Here is a 23,918-nt window from a genome sequence, read left to right as displayed (position 1 = left end):
ACAGGTACCTCACAGTTGAAGAAGGTCTCAAACTCAGCAAGAACAGGTGCTCTTCTGATTCTTGTGTCAGTAAGAGGTTGAGGAGTCTTACTGATAGTTTTAATTACTTTCATCTTCTTCAAAGTGAATGCATTCAGACAAGCCCCAGATGTGACAGCAAGGTCTTTCACAATACCTTCAGATTCCAAGCTTTCAACAATCTTTGAATGCACCAAAAGATTTGAAATAATCCTTCCAAAAGGAATGATTGTTCCACCTTTTTCTCTGAAAGCGTTTCTGGAATCCTTTACTGCTTTCCACAAGTGGTTGAAGATGATGTAGATCGCATCAACCTTCTTCCTAGTGGCAATGCAATAAAGAATATACTTTTGCTCATTACTGATGAAATCCGAAGCATGTGTTGCTTTCCTATGGTAGAAACACCCAAGAATGATCTTTGTCCAGATTTTGTAGACATCTCTCAAATCCTTGACGTGTTTTGTTTTCTTGACATTTGGATAGAGAGTGGATAGAACATCTTCCCAAACTGCCCTTTGATCAATCTCAAAAGCCCCTTCAGGGTTTTTCAGATCAAACATCACTCTTAGGATGTTTTCAGTAATAACAACAAACTTTCCATGGACGAAAGAAAGTATTGATTTTGGAGCAACCACAGCATGTGCCCAGAATTCCTTGACAAGATCCGGATAAACTGGGCCAACGAACTCAGCGAACAACGAGGTCCATCCTTGAAAGATGATGTCTTCTTTAAGATGAAATCCATGTTCTTCAAGGTTGTCAAAATCAACAATAAGTTCACATATAACTTCTAATTTGTCCTTGGGAATAGAGCATGCAACAACAGGAGTAAGTTGCAAAATTTCTTCTTGGAGATGGTGAGGAACAGATGTACCAACATTTTGTGATGAGAAGGCAGCCATGGATGCAGAATGAACAAAAACGAACAGGAGAAGAGAACTGGGTTTTTGATTAGGGTTTTAGAAAACGGCTAAGAACTTTTCAAACGAGAGAATGCAAGAAGAAAGAGAGACAAGGGAGCGAAAAAGATGTATGATATGATTTGAAAAGAATATAAGGAGACGAATATAACATAGAAAATGAAAAAGAATAAATAAACAAAATGAATAGTTTCAGAATCAAAAGAAATCATTTTCATTAAATGACGAGTGACGTGAGGAGAGAGATCGTGGTAAAAGAAATGATTTAAAACAGTTACCTAGGTCGGCGTCTTTTCAACTGCACGCTTCGTACTGACCGTAGAGACACGTGTTCGTCATCAGATAATGGATGACAGGTGTGAAATATTCAATAGGCTTTACGCCTTCTGATTCCAATCACTGCTTCTGAATTGATCAGGTTTCTCTTCTGGAAACACTCCTTCTGAAATGTGCTGATATAAATCTGAATGATCTTCTGATCCATTACTTCTGATATACACAGCTTCTGGAGATTCACTTCTTTGTTCTGCAGCTTCTGATAGGACAAAACTGTATCTGCAGAAATTCTTAAGCTGCTTTGTTTCATTAGAAACAAGTTTATCATCAAACCAGATATTTATTGATTCGTCCACGATCAATGTTTCAATATTGTATATTCTGTAGCATTTAGAGCATTCAGAATAATCAAGAACGAAACATCAATGCTTTAGAAACAAACAAAACAGATGGTTCCAAGCTAATAAACTTTCTTTTCTGATCTCCTACGAATATAGTTTCTTCCACAGATTTAAGTACCAGAACTTGGAAGACAGTCCTTCTTCCCTTCAAGTGTTGAGACCAACTTGAGTCCAGGTGACATGTCATGTTGACTTTTATCTTCTTTGTCGCCAAGAGAATCTGCAAAAGAAATAGTCTTTTTCTTTGGTACCCACATCTTCTTGGGTCCTTTCTTGTTAGATTTTCTCAAGTTCTGATTGAACTTGGGTTTAACATTGTAAGCAATAGGAGGAACAACATGATAATTTTTAATGTGAGTTTCATGATATTTCCTAGGTTGTGTCACATGCTTTTTGGTGTGTGTTATGTGAAAACTTTGAGCATGTGAAGTGTGCCTAATATCATGGGAGTGGCCATACTTGAACTGATCATACAATGGCTTGTATGTGAATTTCATTTCATCAACAGGTTCAAGTTTGTATGGGATTTCACCCTCAAAACCAATGCCGACTCTTTTGTTTCCAGACACAGCATATATCATAGAAGCTAGCTGACTTCTGCCAATACTTCTAGATAAGAACTTCCTGAAACTTAAATCATAATCTTTCAGAATATGGTTTAGACTAGGAGTGGATTTTTCTGAATCAGAAGAAGATCCAACATTATTGGATAATTTTAAAAGTTTTTCTTTTAATTCAGAATTCTCCAACTCAAGCTTCTTTGTTTCAAATTCAAATAGCTTTTTCAGCTTTTTGTATTTGAGACTAATCTGAGACTTGAATTCCAGAAGTTCTGTTAGACCGGAAACTAACTCATCTCTAGTGAGTTCAGAAAATACCTCTTCAGAATCTGATTCTGACGTAGATTCTGATCCGTCATCTTCTGTCGCCATCAGCGCACAGTTAGCCTGCTCATCTTCAGAGTCTGAATCATCTTCTGACTCATCCCAGGTTGCCATAAGACCTTTCTTCTTATGAAACTTCTTCTTGGGATTTTCCTTCTGAAGTTTTGGACATTCATTCTTGAAGTGTCCAGGCTCATTGCATTCATAGCACATGACCTTCTTCTTGTCAAATCTTCTGTCATCAGAAGATTCTCCACGTTCAAATTTCTTTGAACTTCTGACGCCTCTGAACTTCCTTTGCTTGTTCTTCCAGAGTTGATTTAGCCTTCTGGAGATCAAGGACAGTTCATCTTCTTCTTCAGATTCTGATTCTTCAGGATCTTCTTCTCTAGCCTGAAAAGCGTTAGTGCATTTCTTGATATTAGATTTTAATGCAATGGACTTACCTTTCTTTTGAGGCTCATTTGCGTCCAGCTCTATTTCATGACTCCTCAAGGCACTGATAAGCTCTTCCAGAGAAACTTCATTCAGATTCTTTGCAATCTTGAATGCAGTCACCATAGGACCCCATCTTCTGGGTAAGCTTCTGATGATCTTCTTTACGTGATCAGCCTTGGTGTATCCCTTGTCAAGAACTCTCAATCCAGCAGTAAGAGTTTGAAATCTTGAAAACATCTTTTCAATGTCTTCATCATCCTCCATCTTGAAGGCTTCATACTTCTGGATTAAAGCGAGAGCTTTAGTCTCCTTGACTTGAGCATTTCCTTCATGAGTCATTTTCAAGGACTCATATATGTCATAGGCCGTTTCCCTGTTAGATATCTTCTCATACTCATCATGAGAGATAGCATTCAGCAAAACAGTTCTGCATTTATGATGATTCCTGAAAAGCTTCTTCTGATCATCGTTCATTTCTTGCCTTGTCAGCTTTACGCCACTGGCATTTACTGGATGTTTGTAACCATCCATCAGAAGATCCCATAGATCACCATCTAGACCAAGAAAGTAACTTTCCAGTTTATCTTTCCAGTATTCAAAGTTTTCACCATCAAATACCGGCGGTCTAGTATAACCATTGTTACCGTTGTGTTGCTCAGCAGAGCCAGATGTAGATGCAGGTGTAGACTTTGCAGTTTCATCAGCCATCTTTTACTGAAGCGTTTTTCTCTTCCTGAATCTTTTCTAAACACGGTTAAGTGCTTGCACCTTAGAACCGGCGCTCTGATACCAATTGAAGGATAGAAAAACACTTAGAAAGGGGGGGGGGGGTTTGAATAAGTGTAGCTTTAAAAACTTGACAGATAAAAATAAATTGCACGGTTATTTTTATCCTGGTTCGTTGTTAACTAAACTACTCCAGTCCACCCCCGCAGAGATGATTTACCTCAACTGAGGATTTAATCCACTAATCGCACGGATTACAATGGTTCTCCACTTAGTCAGCAACTAAGTCTTCCAGAGTCTTCTGATCACACACTGATCACTCCAGGAACAACTGCTTAGATACCCTCTAAGACTTTTCTAGAGTATTCTGATCCACACGATCACTCTAGTTACAACCTGCTTAGATAACCTCTAAGACTTCCTAGAGTATTCTGATCCACACGATCACTCTAGTTCCTTACAACTTAATGTAATCAATTCTAAGAGTATTACAATTTGCTTCTTAAAAGCTATAATCACAAACTGTGATATTTCTCTTAACGTTTAAGCTTAATCTCACTAATATATTACAACAGCAATGTAGTGAGCTTTGATGAAGATGAAGATTCTGAGCTTTGAGTAGAACAGGGTTTCAGCAAGTTAATATGAGTTGTTTTGTGCAGAATCGTTAACCTTGCTTCTCATCAGAACTTCATATTTATAGGCGTTGGAGAAGATGACCGTTGAGTGCATTTAATGCTTTGCGTGTTCCGTACAGCATCGCATTTAATGTTATATGATTTTGTCAACTACCTCGAGCCTTGTTCACGTTGTGTCTACTGACGTTGCCTATAATAGCTTTTAACGTTCCTTTTGTCAGTCAGCGTAGCTTGCCACTTGTACTTCTGATAAGTGCCAAAATGTTGTTATTTTGAGTATATAATTGTGGCACTTATTGATTCGATTCATTCCGTTTTTGTAATAAAATCCCCACTTTTGTGTATATATTCACATTATTTAGTTTTCATATGTTTTATATACCGTTTAATAGTTTTTTCTTTGTTTTTATAGGTATTCATGCTTATTGGAGCCTCGAGGAATAAAGTGTCGAAGGCACGGCTCCGATTGCGCAATTTTGGAACTGAATAAGGAAGTTTTGTAGCAGAAGGTCCGCTCAGCGGAGTTCAAGCGGAGCTTGGCTGAGATTTGAAGCATTTTTGGGTCCGCTCAGCGGAGGTAGCCCGCTCAGCGGAGCTACGTATACTGTTGTAGATATTTTGGGGAATAAGTGAAGGCCGCTGAGCGGAGGGGGTCCGCTGAGCGGACCTGTGCAGATTTGTGTTTATATTCTCTTCATTTGTACATTTCTAGGTTATGGTTTTGGAGAGTTTTTGGTTCCAACTCCATCATTTTCATTCTTAGAGTAGGATTAGCTTAGAAAACAACACCGGGTCATGCACTTGGAAGATCGGAGGTGGATTTCTCATCAACCGGAGCTGACAACCCGCGAGATGTTTGGTTTATCTCTTCTATTCTTTGTGTATTTCTTTTGTGTTGGGTTTGTTTGTATATGTACTTGAATCTTATGTATATTTACCGATTTACCGATTATAATGTTATATTTAACTTGCTTTACGAATCTGTGTTGATGTTATCCTGGATTTTTGCTCTATGTTGGGGATTTGGGGTGCTTTAGAGATAAACTTCTTGAATCCTTATCTAGGATGATAATCTGTTGGTTCTGAACTCTAGAGATAGATTTAGAGCTAGCATTCACCGTTTGTATCTGTACGTAATGCTTTCGTGTTTGAGCGGCGCGCGAGAGATCGCCGACGCGAGAATACGAATGTTCTCGTGACTTCGCGTTAGAGATAACCTTAGTTATGAGATGATCTCGTTTGTGCTCCAGAGATGGACGCTTTGTTGTGGCGGTTTAGCGGCAAGCAACAAAAGTTTTGGAAATATTCATCCGGGATTTATCGTGTCCACAGAGATTGGTGAGAAGAACTGCCGTTCGACTATCTCGCGTTCTAAGTTTCATGATTTGGGTGCGGAAAGGTAAATGCTGGAAAAGTAAATAAAAGCAGATAAACAATCTCAATAGCCTAAGAGAAATAGTTATGGAGTTGCATTTCGTTCTACCCGTCGAATACTTAAATCTGAAGATCTATCGCTCGACACTCACAATACGCATCAACATCACCGGGCATCACTCGAGATGCCACATCGGTGTCCATGTCTGCAACACCGACGAAAGCTCAACCGTACTATTCACATCAGCGATTTCTCCACCGACACAAACAACACGGAGGCATTAAACTCGATACCCACTACGATTGTTAGTCCTGAATCCATGTCTGCAACCCAGAAACTAACAGTTATCATTCCTAATCAAGATCTATGGTGTCCATGTCTGCAACAACACAAATCCAGAGCATTTAAGCAAAAAGATCAAGAACAACAACAATGATGATTTGTAAAGCGAATATATAAACGATCCCAAGATCCACAAATATACATACAATAAGAGTAGAAACATACATACAACACCCACCATTGGAATGAAACAAAGGGAAGAGAGAAGATGAACTGGAAAGATCTCACCGGTACAATGAAATCGAGTCAGATCCATGATCAATCCACTTGACGTCGCACCCAATGGTGTTTCCTAAGCCTCTAAACTACCAAAAAAGGATCAGAGCTCAACTTGTCAAGAAGAGGTGATAAAAAACCTAGAAAAATCTGTTCTAAGCTATTTATACAAAACTGAAATACGCACAGCGCGCGACGCGCCGGATGCAGCGCGCGACGCGCCATCTCACTTATATACCAAACCGCCCTAGAGCGCGACGCGCCCAAATCCGGCGCGACGCGCCCAATCTTCTGCCAGACTATGTTCTTCAAACTCAAAGAGGGCGCGACGCGCCCTGCAGCGCGCGAAGCGCCCTGCACCAGAACAGCAGAATTATTTCCTCTTTGCTCTCGCAGCCGTGTCTTCGACACTTTATTCCTCAAGGCTCCGAAAACACAAGAATACCTACAAAAATACAACAAAGCTATCAAATGGTATAAAAGTATATGAAAATACAAGTATTCGTAAAGTAAACGTAATTACACAAAAACGGGGGATTATTCAAACGATATTAACAAAAAGCATTGATAAGTGCCACTATTTACATACACAAAATAACTACAATTTGGCACTTAACACGCTTATGTGAGAGATACGTGATGACATGGATGAGTATCGTAGGTTGAGTATAACGGGTTGGTAAGTGTATGTTTGTGAAGAGTGAATATATTTGCATTCCTGATAAGTTATTTCTCTTCTAAGAATGTGTTTATTCTTTTCCTGTTTATATCTTTGTTTACTTTTTGCTCATTCAATCCCGAGCTCGAAACCATAGAAACTATTGAATGGCATCTCTCCATCTCTGTGGACGATAATTCCCGGATAAATATTTCCAAATCTTGTTTGTTGCTTGCCCTATACTGCATTCAACAACTTCCTTCTGATCTGATGTTTGTTAATACAACGTTTGAATATCATCAGAGTCAAACAGCTTGGTGCAAAACATCTTCTGATCTTCTGACCTTGAAGTGCTTCTGAGCGTGATACCATCAGAACTTCAGTGCTTCTGATCTCATGTTCTTCTGATGCTTCTATAGACCCATGTTCTGATTCTGCTTCGACCATCTTCTGATGTCTTGCCAGACCATGTTCTGATGTTGCATGCTGAACCCTTGAGACAAAGCTTCTGAGCGCTGAATTATGCATACTCTTTATATATATTTCCTGAAAAGGAAATTGCATTGGATTAGAGTACCATATTATCTTAAGCAAAATTCATATTATTGTTATCATCAAAACTAAGATAATTGATCAGAACAAATCTTGTTCTAACACTCTTCACTACCGACAGCGCTGTATTGGCAATGGCAGCGGAAGATTTTGGCCCTGTTCTGGTTAATGTTTTTTTAGGTGATGCTGGTGCAGGTTTTTTAGCTGGGCAGGTCGTGGGAGTCTCTATTCCGTCAGCGGTTGTTCCAGTCAGCTTTGAGGTGCAGCGTGCTTTCCAAGCGCTCCGTCTTGTTCTTAACCGTAAGCTCTTAATGAAGGATGAGGAAGATGTTTTCAGTTGGAGGCTAGATGCGGAAGGTATTTTCTCGGTTAAGTATTGTTACGATTTCTTCAAAGGAAAGCTCTCGGGTCCGCCGTTGAATGTTGATAAGGTTAGGGATCTTGCTCATCTTTGGAATTTAAAAGTGCCTTCCAAAATTCAGTTTTTTTGTTGGAGATTTATCCACAATAGAATTGCAACTAAAGATAATTTAGTGAGTCGGGGAATTTTGAATGAAGTGGGAGATTCTATATGTGTTTTTTGTTCCACGGAGGAGGAAACTCTACTGCATCTCTTTTCGGATTGTGAAGTGACTATCAGAATTTGACGTAGAGTGTATATGTGGCTTGGAGTTGGGGAGTTTTTATCTTTAGAAGACTTCATAGAGTTCTTCTACAATTGTGCTAAGATTAGATGCCCTTTTAGAAGAGTCATTATGGCGGTGGTTTGGTTAGCTACGATTTGGACCTTGTGGTTTAAGCGCAACGCTACCATCTTTAGAAATGATTCTTTTAGCTTCATAGAGTGCATGTCGGAGATCGTTTTTGTTTCGTGGAGTTGGCTTAATTCTTTTTATAAGAAGTTGTCTTTATGTAATTTTTATGGTTGGAATATCCAACATCTTTTGTGCTTTGTCGTGTAACCTCCTTTGTATTGGGGTGGAGCATCCCTTTTGCTCCCTTTAATTCCATTGCTTATTGAAAAAAAAAAAGTTCTCTCACTTTATATTAATAAAAAAGTAAATTTTATGAGAATTAAAATTGAAAAAACTTTAATTTTTTAAAAAATTTACTAAAAATGGTAAAGGTCTCCTCCATTTGCACATTTGTTAGATCAGGTCTATAATAAATATGAAAATTGATTCTTTTTTCATACTTATATCATACTGTCCCATGCATTAATCTCAACCACTAGTTTATTTTATCCCTCTATTCATTAGTGATTAGTCATTGGCGAGTATCTAGATCCATTAGACACATTCATCCATATTTAAAAGATCAAACATGCATATGTAAAAAACAGAAGCATGGAGCACCGCAGCACCTTTTATAGAAAAAAACAAGCAACATATCATGCAATTAATCTTCCAAAGAATATATATGATGCATTAATTAATATGTCATAGATAATATATATTTCACTAACTATATGTGCTTAACATCGCATCAAATTAAGCAATTACTTCATAATAAGGGTGAATACATTACATGGCCTTACCCAATATTGTAAACTCAAATTCTTTCTCAACTTCATTATAAAATTCCCATTGGAAAATAACAAAAATACACCCCTTTACTCATAACTATCATATGAAAAGGGTTCAAACTTTACCCAAGAATAACCAGCATTCCATGACTTTTGCTCAAGTAGTTATCCAAGGCCTATATATCAACAAATTCAGTCAGATTCAGAACCTTAAGCAATTTAAGAACCTAGAACCAATAACATAGCATAATTCAAATTTAAATAAATGCTAAAGAAAAACATATACGTACTAAAATTAAAGCAAGAGTATATGATCAGATATGTGTTGCAGTGTTAGGTGGTTGAAAGATTGTTTTTCTTGTACGGATGTGTTAGATTTATACACAAAAAAACAACAAAAAGGACATTCATATTGTAAGAAAAAGTGAGAGATATACATAAAATAAATAGAATGAGACAACATTTCAAGAAAACAAGAAATTTTAGTTACTAGAAAGTCTGACACTAATTTCACAAGATTCATAGAAGAGAATCTAAAATATCCCTTATCCATAGATTTATAAGTTTTAATTCTATAATACGGATTTTATTTAAGAAAAGACTTAAATTTGGTTATTAATGTTTGAATTAATATCATTGTAATGGAAGCTACATTAAGTAAGATTATGTGAAAAAGCTACTATGTTTATTAGCAAAATATAATATACTATTTAATTATTTAATTATAGAAAACAAACAATTATGAAATAAAAGGAAAGATGATTATATTGTCATTTTGCATTTGGAAACGATAAACATAAAATTGATGAAAGAGCATTACCAGCTAGTTCCTCCTGTAATACACATATTCATTCATTATATATAAAGAAAGAAAAAAAAATAATTACATAATTAACAAGAAAAATTATTTATTATTACTGCTAAATTATATAAGTTAGGGTTTTGAAGTCTATGAATTAGGGTTTGATATATGAAATGAAATGTATATTACTACTAGCTAGGAGAAATGTAGATGCAACATATTATGCTCTAAATTGGTGAAGAAAATTCAACCACTAAACAGTGAACAATTAATACAAAATATATTTATTGTAAATAAACTAATTAGTTAAGTAATGAAATTTTTTTTGTTATAGAAAAGAAGAAGAGAAAAACTTACCATATATGGTAATGATAAATTTCACTGCATAGGCAAATTTGAGGTATCACCGTTATGTTTGATTGGAATCCTCTTCTTCTTTTTCTTCTTGTAAGGAATTCCTCTAGCCTTAGCTTGAGAGTCTCTCACTTCACGAAGATAGATTCTTATGGAGCCACTAGCAAAAGGATTAGTCTCTGGCAATCCACCATTTTCTTCATAAGCAGCTCTTAATCTTCCAATAAGTGCATCAAGGCTTCCCCAAGCTTGTTTTAGAGGACAAGTGCATGGCCCGGGCGGTTCGGTTTGTCCGAAGAACAAACATCCTTGTAAGTGCACTTTGGTTTTCCCAAATTGATCCAAATACCTTAGAAACTCAAGAACATGATTTGAGTTGCATTGAGAAAGTGCTACCGGAGGCCTTTGGTTTCTTAAATATTGTCCGAAAGTGTTCCAATCTCGTCGTTTTTGTGACTCGTAACGACTGAGTGGAATCGGTTGCTGTTGCTGTTCTTGCGGTTGATGGTGCTGGTGTTGTTGATGATGGCCAACACCGGCACCATCACCTATAGTTGAAGTAGAAGATCTTGATGATGATCCATCTACTATGTCTTTTCCTTTGTTGGACATATCTTGATGTTAAGATCAAATCATTAAGTATTTCTTTATTATGAAAGGGAAGTTTTTTTGGTTTGGTAGAGAGTGAGAAGAAGGAAGAGAAGACAATAGAATAGAAGTGGAAGAATTTATTTAAAAACCAAAAAAAAAAAAAAATAAAAGAAAAAAGAAAAAATAATTTAGGGTATCACATCAAAGGGCTAATGAGGGGACAATATATGGGACCAATGAAAGTGCTTTAGCCTTTCTTTTTCTTCATTGCCTACATTATTTTCTTGCTTTAATGGTACTATTAGTATTAATCATACTTTATTTTTTTTTATCATTGTGCTTCCATCATCAAAGCAATTATTAATGGGTAATTTAGAGTAATTAGCACTATGGTTATTGCTTTTGTGACTATTTAATAACAGTCTAGCTTGTCTAGTGTTTAGAGGATTGTTTGTCACGTATTAGCAAATTTTGTGATTAAAAGGTAAACTTAATGGTTTCCGTGACCTATTCTATAATTTTTATTCACATGGTTGATAGTATATGGTGTCACATCTCTTTCATATTGTCACCAATCACATAGCTTTTCAAATTAGATTACCTTATGCTATATCTCTTACTAAAGGAAATTACTTAACTAATCAATTAATTAACCTAGATCATCATCTTCCAAGAATTTGCAGCATATCAATTTATCATAAATTTCAAGATGTTTGAATTCTATTATTATTATTATTATTATTATTATTATTATTATTATTATTATTATTATTATTATTATTATTATTATTATTATTATTATTATTATTATTATTATTATTATTATTGTTATTATTATTATTATTATTATTATTATTTAATTGTTCAAAGTAGCTTAATCTGAAAAATACCAAGCTTACTCGCGAGACCCATTTTGTAGTATTTTAATATTTTTAGACTTAATTGCATTTTTTTTTTCTTCTATTTGTGGTTAAGTCGTTTTTCATCTTGTTAACTTAAGTCTTTTTCAACATATCCAAATATTCTTCACTTTGATTAAAGATAAGTTATGATATATATTCTTTAGTTTCATCTAGTTGTATATTTCTGTTTTTATTCATTATGCAGATGAATTTAACACTTTTTATTAATACTTTTAGGTATTAAGGTATATATTAATTGATTTGTTTAAAAGCTAGTTTCAATTCTTATACAGAAGAGAAAAGAGCTAGAAAAAGGAAGGTTGTTGTTTTCTCTTTGTTATTCCTTCTTAGATATACTCTTTTGAATTCAAGAACTTTTTCCTTATTAAAAATAGAATTTTGAAGCACACACTAATCTTGATTAATTCAAGTAGCAATCAGACGAAAAAGACACTATTCAAAACAAAATGACCATGCATCATCATCCTCAAGCTCCACACAATAAACTATATTGATTAATTAATTAATTAAATTCATATTATATTACATTAAACTATACTATCTTGAAACTGACTTAATTTTCTTATCTATTTTATTTTAATAACTATTGACACAGACTAGTTTTATTCTAAAATCAGTTATACATCCATATTTGTACAATTTAAATTATTTATTTTCTTAAATACATATATTTTATATTTGATTTACATCAGTATATTTTACTTTATATTACTAAAAATTTAAATTATGGATTATTTTATTCAAGGTATGAATTTTCATCCCTCATAGTATGCCCTAGTGACCTTATGAGTCCGTACAAACGCAAATTTCAAGTTTCCAACCCTACAGCTAAATATTGTCTCCAAAAAATAATAAAAAACTTTAGCTAAATATTAATTACATAGACTTCACGATCACAAATTATTTGATTTTGACTCTTGAAGGAGAAAGGATCGATGTGGACATACATATACAAAATTTTCAAATAAAACAGCAGCCCAAAAAGTATTTTTTCTAACCAAAAAAATATTATATAATTAAAATAATAGACTAGCGAGTAATCATTAATTAAACACATAATTAAAGTGAAGAAGAATTGTAATACCCACTAACAAAGAGACTAATCTAATCAGTATCTTAATAATAATAATTAACAACACTAATAGTAATATTATTTTCATCAAAGATCACAAATTTGTCCATTCATGTGTCTTAAGCAAAGCTCAACTTTACAATATAATTTAATTGGTAGTACATGATTTGTCACACTTCACTGACACTATCACCCAAAATTGCCAATTCATGAATCTAAGAAACAAAATCTGATGAATACTAAATAATATCCATCAAGTTGGAATGATCTAGAGAAGTGGTGTGGTGCTTCATTTTGTTGTTTCCCTCAGGTTTCGGGCATCTTTCCTTCACTTTGGACTTTACATAGAAACGTGTAAACCAACCGTAGCACTTGGGAAATACACTTTTACGACCTGTTTCCATTATTCTAGCAACAAGTCAAATTGTCCAACGTCTAATGTTGTGTACATAAGTCCTTGCTTGCGATCAGGAACCTTCATATATATATATATATATATATATATATATATATATATATATATATATATATATATATATATATATATATATATATATATATATATATATATATATATATATATATATATATATATATATATATATATATATATATATATATATATATATATATATATATATATATGATTTTAATCAATTTAATCATATAGTTAATTTAAGATTTTCTTTTCTGAATTAGGGTTACCACCTTTTGATTAAAGGTTAATTTAATTTAGTCTTTGGATCATTTTCTTTTTGAGGCAATTTATTTTCTATATAAAAGAGCTTGTCTTGATTCCATTATACACAAGTTTTTAGAATAAAACTCTTTCGATCATTCTTTCTTTTTTTACCTTTATTCTATTTTCATTGAAGTTGTATTATTGCCTTAAGAGTGAAAAAACCCTTGTGATAAGAAGAAGAAAGCCTCTAAATGTTCTTTGTGAGATCAAGACATCAAGTCAAGTTCAATGATGAAAATATCTAAGATCAAACGAAATTCGAGGAAGTCCGTGATGATCTCCTATCCAATAAACCCTGATCATGACATATATAAATTAAATACATCAAGCCTCACGAGTTTGAAAAATCAAGTTTCAAATGAAGTGATGAGTCAATAATGAATTAAGCAAGGGATCTTGAAGCTTCAAGGTTGCGTAAAGAGCGGAAGTGTGAAAGATTGCCTGATCTTGTGTCTGAATGATTAGTTAAATTTGAAGGTATAAGAATCATGAATCACGCTTAAGAGGCACGACCGATATCCAGACTAGGGACTTGATCATAAGTCTTGCCCGAGGGCTCGATGAAAGTCCTTCCCGAGTCAAATGCCTTTCCTAAGGGGCTTATTGTCTCATCAGTCAGGCTACATATAATTTCGTCTGAGGGACTTAATTCCCCAGGCTAAATAAACTCACGCCCGAGGGATTTAGTATTTCCTTGGGCGGGATCAGACTTAGGAATCACGCATAAGAGGTGCGACTGATATCCAGCCTAAGGAACTTGATCAAAAATCTGGCCTGAGGGCTCGATGTAAGTCCTACTCGAGAGTTCAAATGACTCGCTTGAGGGGCTTATAGTCTCATCACCCGAGCTACATATAATTTCCCCTGAGGGACTTAAATTCCCCAAGATAATTAAAATCTCGCTTATTCGACTTAATGTTTCCTCGGGGTAGATCAAAATAAGGAATTACACCTGAGAAGCATGACCGATATCCAACCTAATAGACTTTATCACATGTCTTACTTGAGGGTTATGTGGAAGTCTCGCCCGAGAGGTCATACGCCTCGCCTTAGGGACTTTTAGTCTCATCAGTCGGGCTACATATAATTTCTCCTAAGGGGTTTAGATTCCTCAGGCTAACTAAGCTCTAGCATGAGGGACTTATTGTTTCCTCGGGCGGGATCAGAATCAAGAATCACGCCAAGAGGCACGACCAATATCCAACTTAGGAGACTTGATCACAAGTCTTGCCTAAGGGCTCGATGGAAGTACCACCCGATAGGTCAAAAGTTTTGCCTGATGGACTTATAGTCTCATCATCCGAGCTAAATATAATTTCATTTAAGAGACTTATAGTCTCATTAGCCCCGCTACATATAATTTCTCATCATGGACTTATAGTCTCATTATTTGGAATAAATATAATTTCGTATGAGGGACTAAAAGTCTCAAGCTGGTAGAAACTTCAACAAAGGAAATATGTCTTCAAGAAGGTCGGGTCCTCGGGATACTCCCTTGAGTTTCTATCTAAAAAATAATTTGGCTTCTATCAAAAGGTCTCGTATTTTAGGGACTATGTAGTGTTATATTTGTAAAAGGAATTTACTAGGTGGATGGTCATAAGTCGCCCAAAGAGAGGGAACAATAACATGTCGCCCAAAGGGAGGTATCGCCTCACCCCCGAGGTTTTCATATCGCCCGGACATGGAAAACCTGGGAAAAGACATTTCTAGGGCCGATAGAATCATAGTTATTTACTAAACCACTTCCTCCTTGGAAATAGGGATTCAACAGTCTACCATTGACTGAGTTGGAGGTGATCATTCCCATGTGAGGCAGGAGATATCATTACACCCTAAATCATAGCACTTATTTAGATCATAACTCATATTGATCACACTCCTTAGAAGCTTAAGCCTAAACATATTGTCCATTTACAGTGCCTCTCACCTCACATGATCAGGACTCTTAAAACCACTGTAAAATAACATCACAATGGGCTTCTCACTGTCGTGGGCAAGTCTTAATCACCTTACAATGTAATATATCTACTAAGGCCTTTGAGTCCCCATGCCATTGTAGGAGAAACATGCACACCTGTAATTTTTTAACTAGTAGAGTCCTCAAATCTAAGAAGAGAAGAAAATGATTGAAATTAGTCCATGTGCAAGTAGAGTTGGAAGTGTCATGTACAATATCGGGTTTGTAGTAAACCATGCTTAACTTCTGTAATTATTACAGTAATTGAATTTATGGAAAATTTGGGTTGCATTCATTGGGAAGATTTGTAGAGAGTGTTGAGATATTTCAATTATTTATTGAAAGGTACTTATAAGTACACAAAGGCAACTTGAGAGAAAGACACTTCAGAGCATTTTGTGGATGTACCCTATGTTAGTAATGTTACACTAGAAAATCATTTTCAGGTTTTGTTTTTACGTTGTTTAAAACAATTATAATGTAGAGAATCAAATATTGACAAGGGTTAAGTAAAAAATATGGTTAAGAAGCATAATTAAGGAATTAGTTATTATGATTCGATGTGTAAACAAGTTTTTATAATTGATTCAACATGATCAAACATCATGAACATAATCAAAGAATGTATTTGAATCAAAAAGTGTGAAATAAAGTTTTGAATGATTGACTTAACAAAGATCAAATACTATGAACATCATCAAGGAAAATATTGAATTGTTAAACCAAGCCTCTGATCCAAATCTTAATTCTTTTACTTTATTTAGGATCATAATTGTAATTCAATAAAAATAATATCCACATACTTACAGAAACTATTTTTAAAACTTAATCTTTTTTCTAAATCTCCTAAAAAATTTGAAAAGGCCAAAAATATTTTTTACCGAAGCATAATAGATTATGCTCGTGGTTTGATTAATTACGAGGCATTTCTAGTCGAGTTATCGATTATCGACTAAGCCTAATTAATTATGGATCAAATATGAGTGAAACTTTCCTAAATTTCATATGCATAAACGACTATAGCTTTGCCATAATTGACAATGGACTCGTTTTAGGCCTTTTCCCAATTTTTCTTTTTTATAAATGTGAGATATTGGATCAAACTCTAGTATGGTCGAAGGGTAGCTTCTTGGTTCGACAGGATTAAGCATGAAGTCGAAGGTTGTTCACATGCTTGTGTCGAAGATGCTAGGGTTGTTAGCATATTAAATTAGGTTTTAGTGTTTAAACTCTAATTTGTTAAGTTAGCTTGTTTATTAAGTAGGCTTGTGTAATAGACCTTGTGGAAAAATCCCATTAGTTAGTATGTTAGATTTTATTATAAATAGCATACTAGTCTCTCATCATTGTACACAACAAATCCTAATTTAGGGTGAGAGAGGTTATTTGTTATTCTTGTAAACTTGTAATCTTGTTTTCTAAGAGAAAGTAAAAGAATAGCAGTTATAACCAATTTGTTGTGTTCTTCGTCTTCCTTGTTCTTTATTCATCCCTTGTTTTATACTTTGTTCTTGGCATTGAATTCACAACAATAAATCTTAATGATTGCTCTACTATATAAAAAAAAGTCTTGTGACCATTTGAAAACACACGCAAGAAATATGAAAAAAAACTTACATTCTTTTGTCACTCAATTTCAATATCTTTTATATACTTCATATATTTTAGTGCTGAGAGAGAATCTACTATATATTAAATTGTGAAACAGTTGTTGTCATTCTGATCTATATTATTAAACTAAGAAAGTGATATTCTCTTAAACTTATGAAGTATAAAGGTTACAACTTGAACCCATGACAAAATCTTGGCTTAAAATGTTACAAGTTTAATTTGTGATAAAAGCTTGGAGTAATGGTGGCAAGCTGAATGTGGGTTACGAACTAAGTAGATAGAGGAAAATCTCAAAGTTTTATTATTTGAGACTTGACATAGGCCTTTTGGTTTTGGGTTGAAACAAGATATGTCTTGTGTGTTCCTTCGTTATCCCTTATCTCTTTTGTTTGTCTTATTTCTTTATCTCTCGTCTTATTCTTTTCTCAACTTTCTTTTAAAAACTTAAAAATTATTTTTTTATCTTTATGCTTTCGAATATTTTGATAAATAACCATTCACCCCTTCTATTTTTAAAGTCACTCTGCCAACATGTGGCACCAGATCCTAAGTCTTGTGAATAGACTAATCATCTCAAAAGGAATGATGATTTCAAACTATTCATTAAACAAACTCCCATCTTTCAATGGTGAAGGGTATGTTTATATGGAAAGAGAAAATGAATTTTTTTATTGAAGGGATGGATTATGATATTCAGATTGCTAGTAAATGTGATATGTTTATCCCATATTATCGAGTTAATGATGTAGTGGTTGACAAACCTAAAAATCTATGGACCAAAGAGGACAAATAAAAAATGCAATACATTTTGAAAGACAAAACTATCATTACCATTGATTTAGGTATGCATGAATTTTTCTGACTATCAAATTGTGACAACACTAAAGAAATGTGAGATACCCTTCGAGTTATCCATGAAGATACTTATGAGTATGACTTACTTAGAATGAATTCTGAAGAAAATATCCAAGATATACAAAATCTTTTCATTCATATAGTAAATCACTTCAGAACTTTAGGAAATTTTTTCAAAATGAGTATTTGGTTCACAATGTTCTTATATATGTAAACTAGTCAGAGACCCGTGCTGTCGCCCGTGTGCATTAATTGTGGTGTCGTATTTTTTGAACGATACGAAAAATGTGAAGAAGTTTGACCAAATTGCATATAAAAAATGAAAATTAACCATTTAAAAATAAATATTTAACGAATCATCAACATGATAAATCCAATATATATAAAATGAAAATTAACCATTTAAAAATAAATATTTAATGATAAATGCTTACAAATATTTTATTGATTAAAATAAAAACGATATTGTGGTGATAGTGACCCGTAAAAATAGTGAGTTTCAGTTGTAAATTATTGAATTTGCTAATGATAATAGATAGTTTGATAGATTGTTTCATAAAGATTTTCATAGTTAAATTACTTCTTTGTCTATTGTAAACTGGCATAAAGATTTTCATAGTTAAATTACTTCTTTAACTATTGTAAACTGGCTTTGTATTTTAGACATAAAATTATTTAGACATTATAAAAAAAGTCATTACTACAAAATTATCAACAATTAAATTTAATCATAAAATAAATGAAATAATAAAAAAATGTTATAATACTAGCAATTGAGAATCATGATTAAATTTAAACCGGGTAGCAACTTATAGATGATATTGAAAGTAAAATATGATTGCAATTTAGAAACAACCACGTGGATAGAATATAGTCAATTTGCTAGCATTCAATTAGTAAAGAAATAGGATTTGTAACATTGACATGGAATTGAATTTCAATTGATAGTGCAGAGTATATCAAAATATTAACCGTCATAATTGATATTAAGGTTCTGTTTAGTAAAATTAACTAGTAGCTGATGACCAATAGCTAGTAGCTGGTAGATGATAACTAATAACTTATAGTTGATGATTGGTAGCTGATAAGCTAATTTTAGTGTTTGGTAAATTAGCTGTTACACTAACTGATAAATACAAAATGACACAAAAGGATATTCTTATTAAGAAATTTGTGATTTATTTATCTTATCATATTATATTGTAAAATTAATTTTTATTTGATAAAAATAAATATATTAATACAAACTTACAAAATAACTTTAATATATGTGAAAAATTTAAGAAACATCAAAATATTTTAAATTTGCATATAAATTATATAAATAAATTTAACGAAATACATGAAATTTGAATTCAGTAAAATTAATCAAAATTAATGATAAAAATAAATTTATTATTTAATATCATACCATAAAAATACAACAAATTTTTTAATTTTCTTCATCTCAATTAATCTCATTGATAATTCGATTACGTTTCACTAACTTGAGAAATATTAACACTATTTTAAAATTTATTGTATAATTTAGATGTTATTAAAAACATTAAACATTGAATCATAATAAATACCGAAGGGTAAAAACGAATACTACGGGCCAGTTTGTTTCAGCTTTAAAAAAATGGATTTTTTCTTTGTATTTTTGAAAATAGATTTTCTAAAACCGTTTTTCAAAATATTACAAGTTTTTTATATTCGTTTTTTCTAAAACGAAACACTTAATTTGACATCCTATAACATAAACATACATAATTGAAGACCAAAACTTAGTCAAAATTAGGATTGTTCGCGGTGCGGTTTGGACGGTTTTGACGAAAAAAGTCATCCGAACCGCAAGAGAAAAAATCGTGCGGTCTGGTTTGGTTCGGTTTTCTTTTAAAAAAAATCCGAACCAAACCAAACCAAACTAATGCGGTTTGGTTCGGTTCGGTTGGTTCGGTTTTTTACAAATATTTTATTGAATCATACATATACATATAGATGACAACATAACTTTGTATTTAGACATTCATACACTATCAAATAACAACAAAACTCGTCATATTTTGACAACAACTTTCTATTTAATATGTAAAAATTAAATTAGACAAAAGTGGAATAATAAACATAAAATAATAGTATAAAACAATATAAAAATTATTAGAATGAAACTATAAAATAGAAGAGACGAGAGATTAATGAAGGTGAAAAACAAAAAACAAAAGAGTTGAGAGATTAGAGAAGATGTGCGATAAAAACGAAACTGAAATAGGGAACATTTGCATAAAAATGAGAAGGTGAAAAAGAAAGTATATAAGAGAGTAGAGATTATAAAAAAAGAGGGAAGATGTATGTGGCAAAGAAGGCGCGATAATGCTATTAGAGATTTGAGAAGATCGGGACTAAAATCATATGTGTAAGGATGATAAAATTGTTCGTAATTATAAGGCTAAAATGTAATAGATTTAAGTTTGGGTTGGATGTGAGTTAAGTAAAAGTTAGGTTGTAACATAATGCGGTTTGATTCGGTTTGGTTCGGTTTCTAAAATACAAACCGCAAACTGAACCGAACCGTGCGGTTTTGCTAAAAGATGACCCAAACTAATCCTAACCAAATGCGGTTTTTTGCGGTTTCGGTTTGGTTTGGTTTGGTTTGCGATTTTCTATTGGGTTGGTTTGGTTTTGAACACCCCTAGTCAAAATCATACTTTTTTCAAAAAGTTGTATTTCAAAAATGATTTTTATGAAAATCTATTTGAAATAGCTTCAAAATTAAGTGATTTTTTGAAATTTTGATATCCAATTTTTTTCCCATAAATAGATGAAATACCTAAAATCACATTTTAAAAATAACTATTCAAACACAATTTTCATTTGAAGCTTTTATAAAAAGTTTCTTTGTAAAAAAAATTTTCACAAAATTTGATAACACTATAAAAATCATTTTTAAAAAAAGCCAAAACAAACGGGCCCTACATTGAAGAGTAAAAATAGATTTTTGTTAAAATAATAAGGGTATAAATGCAAGAAAATGTCACAAGCTAAAAGCTACAAGCTCAAAAGCTACTCCAAATAGCTTTTCAAAAAAAAAAAAAGACAAAAGCTAGTAAAAAAGTTAATAGCTAAAAGCTAAAAACAGTTACCAAACAGAATTTTTTTATTTATATGAACTGAGAATTTAAAAGCTAAAAGCTCTTTTTATGACCTTACCAAACAAACTCTAAGTAGAAAGATAGATGTGGAGTTGATGAATAAGTGAATGGATTGTGTATTGGTAATCATAAATATTCCTCGTTAGTTTGAATTTGCATTTAATTTTAATTTATAATAATATGTGTTTCAATAGTCATTATCCACCCTTTCTTACTAAGATATTAATGTTTGATTCTCAATTTTAATATTTCGTAGTCATTAAGCTTTTTCATATAGTAGCTTAAGCCTTTGCTTTAGTAGTTCGGCATCAAGGTTGTATGACCAAGTAATCAAAGAGACCTGGCACCGGCACCAATATTTGGGAGGCCATATAACATAGAGTTAAGTATACCACCCTAAAGAAAATGGAAACAAATCATGAAAACTATTTATTCAATATTAAAATGAAAATCTTTCTAACGGGGACCAAAGCTAAAAGTCCAACAAAACTGATCACAATTAGAAATGCTACCATCCAGCCAATTGAAGGCTCCTTAGTACTACCAGAGTATTCCATGGTGTAATAACCCCTGCTTGCTTATAAGTCTTCATATTCAATTCCAATAGGTAAGACCCAAAACCAACTACAATTATTATACAAAGAATAAATAACTAACATTCATTGATAATATGATAAGTTGAACTAAAATAAAAACTCTCTGAACACGTATATAAAAATCATTGCATTGAAGAGAACTAATAAGTAAAAAAAGAAAAGAAAACAACGGATTTTCACATCAACGTCACAATAATTGTAAGGAGTCAGTTGTTAAAGACCTTGTGATAGATGGCATGGTAGCTACAATCACCACACACAAGTATATAAGAGGAATGAGGGTCTTGGGTTTATTCTTTCGGAACCACATCAAAGATCCAAGTGCGGTGAGGGATATGCACAAAACATGTACAAATACAAGTGCATCATAATATAAGATTAAAGATAACAATACATATACGACAAACAGCAAGCAAACAAAACCTTTTTACAACTTCACTCTTTGAAAGCTCAACACCTAAAATATCAAAAAATTTAGCATGGTCCTAGCGTGGCTTTGGTGAAGAGGAATCAGTCTAGCCCCTGAAACCAAGGCCAGAACGATAATATAAGCTTCTGTAATTGACCAAATGAAACAATATTAACAAAGGAGTTATGAAATTGATTGGTTCAAACTTATCAACAAAAGAGTTATGAAAAATAAAATATTAAAAGTCTTATAATATTTAAGATGGTTCAAACAATCTTAACTGCTTTGACCTTTTCCAGAGCTTCAAGCATAGAGCCCTATTGTGTCTTTCTCCCATCAACTCAAAAAGTACAAAACACATATGATTCACTAATGAACTCAGATAAGAGATTATGAAAGACAAAGTAATGCACATTACAGCCAAAAAATTAAAAAAAAAAAAGACAATTAGGAATCAAAACATGTGACTAAAATTTTAATCTTGAACTTAAATAAGAAATCATTCATAGATTCTCTAAACATGATGAAATGCAAAGCATCCATAAATGCAGTATTTGCCATAATGTGACTTTTCATTATAGTGTACTAAAGATTATAGTAGTTGTGTTGTAACATAACAAAAAAGAATACTACAAAGTGTTAACGTCCCAATGGAGGTGTCATTGGGTTGTAAAAAATTAAGACTAAAGTCTTAAATCACAATCTACAATAGTAATTGCATATGAAAACAATAGAAGAAAATAATAATATATCATAAACAAAAGCCTAGAAAGTGTTCACAAACCCTAAAACTCTATCAAAACCATGTTCTTGCACAAACATAGTAGGTATAACTGCAAAATAATAGATAACCAATCAGAAAAATCAAATCTTAAAATCAAATCCGCAAAACAAAGATGCAGAAAACACATACTGAAATGGTTTGCGCAGATCTTAAACATCTTCGATTGCCTCATGAGAAATGGTTTCATTATACTCCTTCTGAAATGGTTTCATTCTACTCTTGAAAACTTACAAGATAAATCTATTAAGTTGCAGAATGTAAAGTATTAATAAAATGAGACTGAAGAATTACAAAAATTGTTTGTAAATTTACTAAAGTAAGAGATAACTTGAACATTACCTTAGGTAGTCAAAGAGGTACTTATAATAAAGATGACAAGCACTATGAATCAAAAACTAATACTGAATATTTCAGAAAACTTTGTCACCCAAATAGAACTATTACAACATGCCTAAATCCTTTTACGGTAGTAAATTTTGGTATTCCTTCTTCTTCCAATTATATAAGAAAATATCATGAAAATAATGTTATAATGAAATGGACTCCAAAAGGCAACATATTTTTAACAAACACTAAAGGAACCAAAATAATTTAGGTAGCAAATGTCAAGACATAGTTTGCAATGAAGATGTGCTTTAGAGCCTCAAACACAAACTAGTATCTCAACACTAGATGTACAAAGCACATCATAGTGGGAAAAAATTAGTTCTCATCTTTTATTCCTAAGAAGGGAGGTTATGTCTCTTATGGTGATGACAACAAACTTAAAATTATTGGTTATGATACTATTGGCAAGAGATTTAATCAAACCGTTGAAGAAGTTTAAATACAATTAACTTAGTATTAGTCAAATGTATGACAAAGGTAATAGATTGGTGTTCGATTCTTTTATGTGAAGGCTCATTAATTCTGAAAACAAACTAATTCTTATAATAAAAATTTTCAAACTTATAACAAAAAAGCATGAATAAAGAAGAATATGTACACATTATCTTTGACTGAACTAACCCAAAATTTTTTTAGAGATAGAAGTTACTGATTGTGCAGGTAGTCTAGGAAAAAACCTCTTACAATATAAACAAATAAATGAGAAAGAATAATCACCTCAACAATGTATAC

At 32.9% G+C, this 23,918-nt stretch overlaps 1 protein-coding gene across 1 annotated transcript; it reads right to left on the bottom strand.

Moving 5' to 3' along the window:
- Positions 1 to 8,929: 8,929 nt before the first annotated feature.
- Positions 8,930 to 10,842, bottom strand: LOC131632192 (protein LIGHT-DEPENDENT SHORT HYPOCOTYLS 10-like). The gene is made up of 2 exons (XM_058902972.1): positions 10,129 to 10,842; positions 8,930 to 9,145 (listed from the first exon to the last, which is right to left on the bottom strand). Exon 1 carries the CDS (start codon positions 10,735 to 10,737, stop codon positions 10,150 to 10,152), a length of 588 nt encoding a protein of 195 aa, XP_058758955.1. The 5' UTR covers positions 10,738 to 10,842; the 3' UTR covers positions 8,930 to 9,145; positions 10,129 to 10,149.
- Positions 10,843 to 23,918: the final 13,076 nt, after the last annotated feature.

Source organism: Vicia villosa, unplaced genomic scaffold (genome assembly GCF_029867415.1).
Source record: "Vicia villosa cultivar HV-30 ecotype Madison, WI unplaced genomic scaffold, Vvil1.0 ctg.000912F_1_1, whole genome shotgun sequence".
NCBI lineage: Eukaryota > Viridiplantae > Streptophyta > Magnoliopsida > Fabales > Fabaceae > Vicia > Vicia villosa.
The sequence above is the reverse complement of the archived record's forward strand: the minus strand, read 5'-3'. Positions and strand labels throughout refer to the sequence as shown.